This window comes from Gavialis gangeticus, unplaced genomic scaffold, assembly GCF_001723915.1.
Source record: "Gavialis gangeticus isolate Ggan-Ray unplaced genomic scaffold, GavGan_comp1, whole genome shotgun sequence".
In the NCBI taxonomy this organism is placed as follows: Eukaryota; Metazoa; Chordata; order Crocodylia; family Gavialidae; genus Gavialis; species Gavialis gangeticus.
The window spans coordinates 145,461,255-145,469,181 of NW_017729025.1; the positions used below are offsets into that span (position 1 = coordinate 145,461,255).

Sequence of the window (7,927 nt, forward strand, 5' to 3'; positions counted from 1 at the left end):
ACCCCCCTGCATCCCCGGACAAGCTGCCTGTGGCTCTGTCCCGGCCCCTGCCTGGGCAGCCCCTGCCTCTACCCCATTTCCTCCTTTACCATAGAGGCCTCAATCTCCCTACCTCCACAGACTTACTAGCTGAACACTGCTCTTCAAGCTGCGGGGCTGCATATCTGCAGTCAGATTGGTATTGGTTGATGTAGCTGGTTAATAATCAACCGTCAGTATTGGCCCAAAAAATCTGTATTGGTTCACCCCCACTCTGTATCTAAGTATTTGGGTAAGTCTGGTTTGGCAGTCACGCTCTGAAGGTGTGTAACACATGTCTTGGCACAGCAGATGTGCCTGGCTTTTACATACTAATGTATTGGCTGGCACATGATCAGGAAATGGGAGGCCTGGATTTTGTGCTTTCAGCCTGAGGGCATTCAGACACACTTTTTTTTTTTTTCTTCTCTTTTTAAGAGAGGGCCATAAACCCTAGGCTGAAATTACTCTTCATCTTCCTATTTGAAATTCTTCCACTGCAGCAAAGAATGAAAGTTTTCCTGGAGAAGGCTTTCTAGAACAATGATGAATGTACTTTCCTAAGAGGGAGAAATCTGGGTTCTTACCCCTGTCTTTGGAACTACTCTAGGGACTTTGTACATATTCATTGGATAAATGGTGGTGAATGTGGACTAAAACACAGTCCCCAGATTGAGGAGGGCCTAAAATACTGGTCTCCCACTTCCATTTTCCAAGTTATGCAATAATCTAGTGGTTAAACTCAAGTGAGTGGTATCACTTCTGTTACCAGCTATGTTTTACTTTTAAGGAGCTCCAATTTTCTGTTCCTAAAGAGATGATTTAAACACCTTGGTGTAGGAGCGGGGTTTGGGGCTTTAAATTTCAGGGTTGCAGAGGTGCTTTAGTTTGTAGGTGAGGCAGTTTGCCGTTTGTTAGCTTAGTTCCCTGCTCAGTGTACTGTCTGTGAAGCCATTGTTTGGTTACTTAACTGTCCCCATTCACAGTATACAGAACATTGAATTTGTAAATTTGACTCCAGGAGCTGGGCTCCTAAAAGTTTGTGCTGACTCACAGTTGCCTTGCCCAGGTCTGTGGATCTGCACCAAAGATTTTTGTTCTATGGAGTAAACTTTGAATCTTTGCCTGTTTACCCTGTCAGAACTGGACCTTTCTGTTGACCTCTTGTGACCTTAAGAGGTTATAGTAGTGACCATATAGATGCAGTTTTGTACTCTAAATTGCTGGTAATGGGATCATGTAGCTTTTAGCCTTTTAAACTGTGAATTTCAGTTTTTTAACCCAGTTTTTGTTCCTAAAAGAATAATATTTAGCGTTCCAGAAGTATCCCAACCATGTACCAAAACCTTTCAGAAGCTCATATATAGACTGGCTGCTGAATTAGATACTTTGCTGGTTTGGTTTCACTGTGGTGGTCCCACAGACCAACATTCCTTTTTGTCTAGGCCAGTGACACTCAATCTTTTTAGATTCATGGTACTTGTCCACAACCTTTTTTGAATTTGGCAGCACCCCAGTTAAGAACCATTATTTTTCTGCCGTAGCTTACCTCAGTAAGCTCTCAACTGGGACCAGGGGTGCTGCTGTTCCCACCAGGTTAGTGCCCCGCCCACCGTATGCAGAGCCAGAGTGAGAAGGGTGGTGACATGAGCATAGGCTCCTGCCTGCATTAGGGTTATCTGATAAACCTAAAGCAAGCAGGAGTGCCTGCTCTTGCTGCAGCTCTTCCTGATCCTACCTTGTGCTCTGGGTGTGTGGGGGAAGAGGTTGTACTGGAAAGGACTTAAGGCAGCAGCGTAAGCTTGTCACGGTCCTTCTCTGTCTGGGTGTGTACAAGATGGGTGGGGCAGTTCAACCTGGACACCTCTTATAGACTATGTTACTCTACCCTGCCTGATTTGTTTTCAGTCTAACATGGCTACCTCTGTCAAACAGTTGACTGCTTGACTATCTGTGGGACAAGGTGTCCTAGGCCACTAAACTGTTCCAGAGTATGGTGGACTATTTTCTCCAATTAAGAGTTTGCTCCAGCATGTGAGTAGACAACAGGATTACTTTAATGTGCCCTGGATTTTATAGTATAAAGCAGAGCAGCTATCCTATTAAAATTGCCTATAGTAGGTAGCACGTGGCTTTCTACCTGAGCAAACAGCTACCTGACTGTGAGATTGACTACAGCAATGAACACAGGACTAGCACATAACTTTATTTATACTTCTCTCTCCAGTGGTAACTGTCTGTTTATATGTCCTGACCAACTGTAGTTATACTGTAGCTTGTTCAGTGTTTTGGGCAAACATGAGTAAAACTACAGCCTGACGTCAATCTCTTGATAGTGTGAGAGCCAAGTTGGGTAACAGTTCCAGTAGCATGGAGTTGAACAGCATGTCAAGTCAGTCCAAGTTGTGCTATGCAATGGCCTCATATTGGGACTGCAAATATGTCTGTTTCCTTCACAGCTCTCTGATTCTCACAAAAGCTGAGCAGTTCTTTGGTCCCTTGCATGGGAATATGGATACTGGCCTGGACTGGACTGTACTTTGCCTGGCTGTCCACTGCTCAAGAGGGTTGTTCCATGTCCTTACTTCACCAGCCATGTCCCTCTGACACCCAGGTTGGAGAATAATTGCTACACCACACCATCTAGGCTGGGTTTCCTTGCACAAAGATGATTCTTAGGTTGGCTGTGTGACACTGTTCCCAACTTTGTAATGATTGAGCTCTACAGTGGGGAATGAATAGAGAATTTGGGCCCTTGAAGTACTCCTATATCTGTACACTGAATATTTAGTGTAATCTCCGTAACAACAGCATTAATGCAGAACAGTGTATTCAAAGCAGGCTTAATATTTTGTTAAGCTAATTCAGTTGCCTATAAAACTAAAACCAATCTTTGTCTCCCTTTGTGTTTTACTAATATTAAAATTACACATTTTCCCCATGTCATTTTGCAATAAAATATTGTTTCCCTTGTGCTGTCTGTAGGTGCAGTATTGACTGGAAGAAAGGAAAAAATGTTACAGTTAAAACAATCAAGAAGAAGCAGAAACACAAGGGTCGGGGCACAGTTCGAACAATTACTAAACAAGTCCCCAATGACTCGTTCTTTAACTTCTTCAACCCAATAAAAGGTAAGCTTGGGCTGTAGAAAGGGATTATTGGGACTTCTATGAATTACATGAACTCTATTCTTATCAAATTGGCTTGTTTATCTTGGCTATACTTATAGATTCATTAACCATGCTGTCTGTACTGCAGATGTGTTCCTTTGAATATGTTCATGTATACACACCTCATTTGAAGTGGCTAAATCGGATCTAAAGTAGTGGGATATGCATTTGGCAAGCAGTAGAGTACTGCTATTAGACTTCAGTTGATCACTTCCCTGAATCCATCATTTAGAACAGTGATTCTCATTTAGATCCTTTAAGAGGTGCCATCTGGTGCCATGCAATATTAACGTTGTTAGTGTTGCAAGCATGATTTACAAGATAAACCCAGAGATTTCAAATAGAATTGATAGTGTTAAATACATTCTGTCCTGTTGTGGTCTTTCCAAATTGTTTGTAACAGAAGTTGCTCTTAATTTTTTTCTTGAGTGCAGAAAAATAACTAAGATTTGGCACGTTCTGAAAGGGGCTTGAATCTAACAAAGTTGAGAACCACTGATCTAGAGTCTGAAGTGAGAACCAAGGAGCGGAACAAAAAAGCTGCTGTCTGCTAACAACTAAACAGTAGGGCTGTGCAAAATTTCACCAGGTGTTTCATTTCAAAGCTGTTTTGTTGCATTTTAAGCTCAAAACAGTGAAATCGAAATGAAACCAAAACCTTCTAAATGAAACGAGGGCACTCGAAACGTTTTGAGTTTTGAAGCCGGGCTTGGCCTCAGCACAGTAGCAGCCTCCTGTCATCCCACACAGGTCCAGGTGCCGTGTCCCCCGGGAGGATTCTGGCACTGCCCCCAGTCCTCCCAGGGGGTGCTGGCCCCCGGATTTGCACATCGGATGACAGCATGCTGCCGCTGCTGGCTGGGACCAGCGGCAGCACCAAACTTCCGGACGTTGGGTGTGGGTTGCGCCCAGCGTTGGTTTCAGTCAGCAGTAGCAGCCTCCTGTGATCCAGCAGGCAGATTGGGGGCCCGCTTGCACCCCCAGGAGGAGTCTGGCAGAGCCCTGCAGCCCTTCCAGGGGTGCAGGCCCCCAGTCTGCCTGTTGGATAACACGAGGCTGCTCCTGCTGCCTGGGACTGGTGCTGGGCATAGCCCGTACCCAGCGCCAGGAAGATTGGTGCTGCTATTTGTCCCAGGCAACGGGAGCAGCATCCTGTGATCTGGCAGGCAGATTTGGGGCCCGTAACCCTGGGAGGGCTGTGGGGCTCTGGTGGACTCCTCCCAGGGGTGTGGGTGGGCCCCTGATCTGCCTGCCAGATGACAGGAGGCTGCTGCTGCTGGCAAGTGACAGTTTTGCTTGTCAGCAACTTGAGGTGCAGTTTCCTAGAAACCTCTGCACCTATCTTCTTGAAACTTGACAGGCTTCATGCCCTCAGAAGGGGCTACTATCCCTGCAAGTTTCGTCCAAGTCAGGGTAGAAATGACAAACTTATAGGCAGCTTTGTGCTTCCCCGTTATAGTCTATGGTCGAAATGTTGAAACAGTTTTGATGAAATGAAACTCTAAACAAAACACTGTTCCATCAAAACAGAAGATGAAGCAGAATGGTGCTGTTTCCTACAGCCGTATTAAACAGGGAGAGAGAGTTAGTAATCTGAGGTGTAGCTAAAGATGCTAGAACAGCTAACTTTTGTTTTTACCTGATGTCATAGGAACGTAATCTGGGTGGAATATAGTATAAACAGGATTTCAAGCACAGTTTAATGTAGTCTGGCTGTTTTGTTCTTAATACTATCAGTTTGGGTCTTAATACTGTACAGCGTGGCTCTATACTGCCATTCTAGATTTAAAGGATGAGACGCACAGTTTAAAAATTAAACTCTATCACACTGATCGTAAGCTATATTCTTGCTTTCTCTGAGAGTCCCCCTACCCCCACTCCTGCAGTTGTTTTGTGGACCAGATCTGACCATAGGTTGCCACACCCTGCTCTACTAGCCTTGTTCAAAGTATTATGTTGTCTTGCTGTAGTTGTTTGTAACAAATATAGCCATGACAGACAAAATCTCAGATTATGTAAGGAAGAAGGATACGCTGACACAGTGGTGTTCTAATTTATGCTCCCAGCATTGGATCTGAAAACAGAAGAATGAGTTATGGCACTGTCAGGTGATAGCAGTCATATTGTAGTTTTGTGTAGTCTGAAATATAATTTATTTTCAAGGCCTGGAAGAACTTTCTGCAAAGAGTTGTTAACCTTACCAATGAGGATTTGTGGACAACAGATTTTACATCTTTGTATTAATTGCAGAATTGAGACCTTTAATATTTGGCAGATATTAATAAGGCCCCATTTTCCTTCTTCAAAGATGGATAACATTTCCCTTTCCCAACATTTTTATTACATTAAATCAAAGTGGCAGTGTTCACACATCTTAATTTCATTATCTTTGTGTTGTAATATGGCAAAGATCCCTAAATTCAATTTATATATGTTAAAGATGAGCTGAAACTGAATTGTTTTCCCTTCAGTCGTGTTATCAGTACCAAGGATTTGCAGGCTCTGCAGTTCCAACATGTTATACCCATAGTTACCTAACTTTATTTCTGTGAAGAGATTTCTACTTGTATCATGGTCTAACTGGGTGTTTATGTTTACCCTTACACTGAAATGTTTTTAAAAACATTTCTTGAATACTCATCTCTTTTCTTTTTGTTTTTGTAGTATCTGGGGATGGCGAGTCACTGGTAAGTTTCACTTTTCAAATCTTATTACTATTCTGTGTTTATTTCCATACTGAACTTCCCTTCCTAGACTTTACTCAGATGCTGACACCTGTGGTAGTACATAGATTTTGCTCTTATTTTGACTTTTTTTAGTAAGAACATTGAGTTTTCAGTTTGATAAGACAAAATACTTTGTTTACATTACTTCCCCAAATAGCTTAGTTCTCCTATGACTTGCTCTTCCGTCTCCCGTTATGTCTGTTTTTATAACAGGCCACCTTGGCAAGAGGTCCAGTCTCCTGAAGCCACCCAGCGCTCTTCCTTAGTCAGATCCAAGATCCAGGGTCCCTAATAAATAGTTTTTTTTTTCCCCCATCACAACACAGACACTTAGTAGTACTCTTAGTTTAAGAGCCAATTCCTTCTTGTTAAAGGAATGTGTTCCAATATGGGTTATATATAAGGGGGTATCTAGGTGGAGTTCAATTTCTAAACCAGCAGAGTTTGGGATTTTATTACTTGTCCATTAGAATAGAGTTCCAAGGTCTGAAATAGCCTGCTATCGGAGGTGGTTCAAGCAGCTACACTGAACACCTTCAAAAGAAATTTGGATGCTTATTTTGCTGGGATCCTATGACCCCAGCTGACTTTCTGCCCCTTGGGCAGGGGGCTGGAGTCAGTGACCTTCCGAGGTCCCTTCCAGCCCTAATGTCTATGAAATCTATGAAATGTTGTAAAATGTAAATATATGAAAGTTGAAGCCTGGTCCTCTCGGCTTTGATCTCAGATTCTTCGGTTTTCAAGTGCTAATTCTGAAGGTGAGCTATCTGTGTAATGTGTTTATGCTTCTGGTAGCAAGTCTTAAACCAAATTGACTTGTTTTGTAGGATGAAGATTCAGAGTTTACTTTAGCAACAGACTTTGAAATCGGACACTTCTTCCGTGAAAGGATAGTTCCTCGTGCTGTGCTTTATTTCACTGGGGAAGCTATAGAGGATGATGATAATGTAGGTATATTTATGACTGATCTTGTCTGTTTTGTTTTCCTGTACAAAGAATCAGTTTCTTCCAGTGAAAATGGTGAATAACAACATTATTTGCTTGACTGAAACACACAAATGTGTGAAATTTTTTCATGTAGGAATTGGGAAGAGAATAAATGACTCGTCTGAAATCAGATGCAGTAAGTTTTTTGGCCAAATAACTGGGCAAACAGGGTTACAGTAGACTGGTATGCATCTTTTGGGACCCTTCACTGACTGACTGCCTAGCATTTATTATGTCTGATAGGCTAGGTACAGACAGTCAGAAAGCCCAAGGCTAAATCAGTTCAGTCTTTGCAGGTCAGTCTACACTGATTAAACTGAAACGGAAGTGAATAGACATTTACCTTTGATTCAGGAAATGTAGCCACATGCCTGCAGTGGCCTAGGCCAGAAGCCAGGGGATGCTAGAGCATGGCTGTCTGGCTGTGTGTCCACTTCCTCTTCCTGCTGCCCCCAAGGTCTCTCTAGGATTTGCAGTCCAGAATTACAGCAGCAGGGCTCTGCAGGGTTGCTTATCATCACTTTCTCTTCCTGCTTCCAGGTGCCTCTGGGATTTATAGTTCATAGTTGCAGTCAGCAGTAAGCTTGAGTCGGGGAAGGGGTGTTTAAATCCCAGCCCCCCACCCCTTCATAGACTGGGCTGCGTCCCCAGCTGGGTCTGCCTTCCCTGCCCCTAGTCAGCCAGCTCTTGCTGCTCCAGCAAGGGAGTGGAGGGACGGGGCAGCCCTGCTCTCTGGAGCAGATGGCACAGCCCAGCCCTGGGCTGGAAAGCATGCTGCGGGACTGTGATTTAACCTGAACCAGGAAGAGGTCTGGGGCAGAAGTTTCACAAACCAGTTGGACCCAAATCAGTTAACTGATGCATTCAACCAGGCTTATCTTAACCCAGTGTTAGCCATTTTGAAACTGATTTATGTGTACTGAGCTTCTCATCTATTACAGGTTTAAACCTGTTTCTGATCACTTAAACCAGTTTGTGTAACTTCTGTCCCTAGCCATAGAGAGAGGTTGTTTTTTTTTTTTTTTT

General features: G+C 43.4%; 1 protein-coding gene across 9 annotated transcripts in view; it reads left to right on the forward strand.

Moving 5' to 3' along the window:
• The window catches only part of NAP1L4 (nucleosome assembly protein 1 like 4), a 60,809-nt gene that overhangs the window by 37,284 nt on the left and 15,598 nt on the right, over positions 1 to 7,927 (forward strand). For all 9 annotated transcript variants that reach the window (XM_019519714.1, XM_019519713.1, XM_019519712.1 and 6 more), the window contains 3 exons: positions 3,004 to 3,149; positions 5,853 to 5,875; positions 6,742 to 6,861. In XM_019519714.1, the coding sequence (XP_019375259.1) occupies positions 3,004 to 3,149; positions 5,853 to 5,875; positions 6,742 to 6,861 (289 nt within the window). The remainder of the gene's footprint in view (positions 1 to 3,003; positions 3,150 to 5,852; positions 5,876 to 6,741; positions 6,862 to 7,927) is intronic.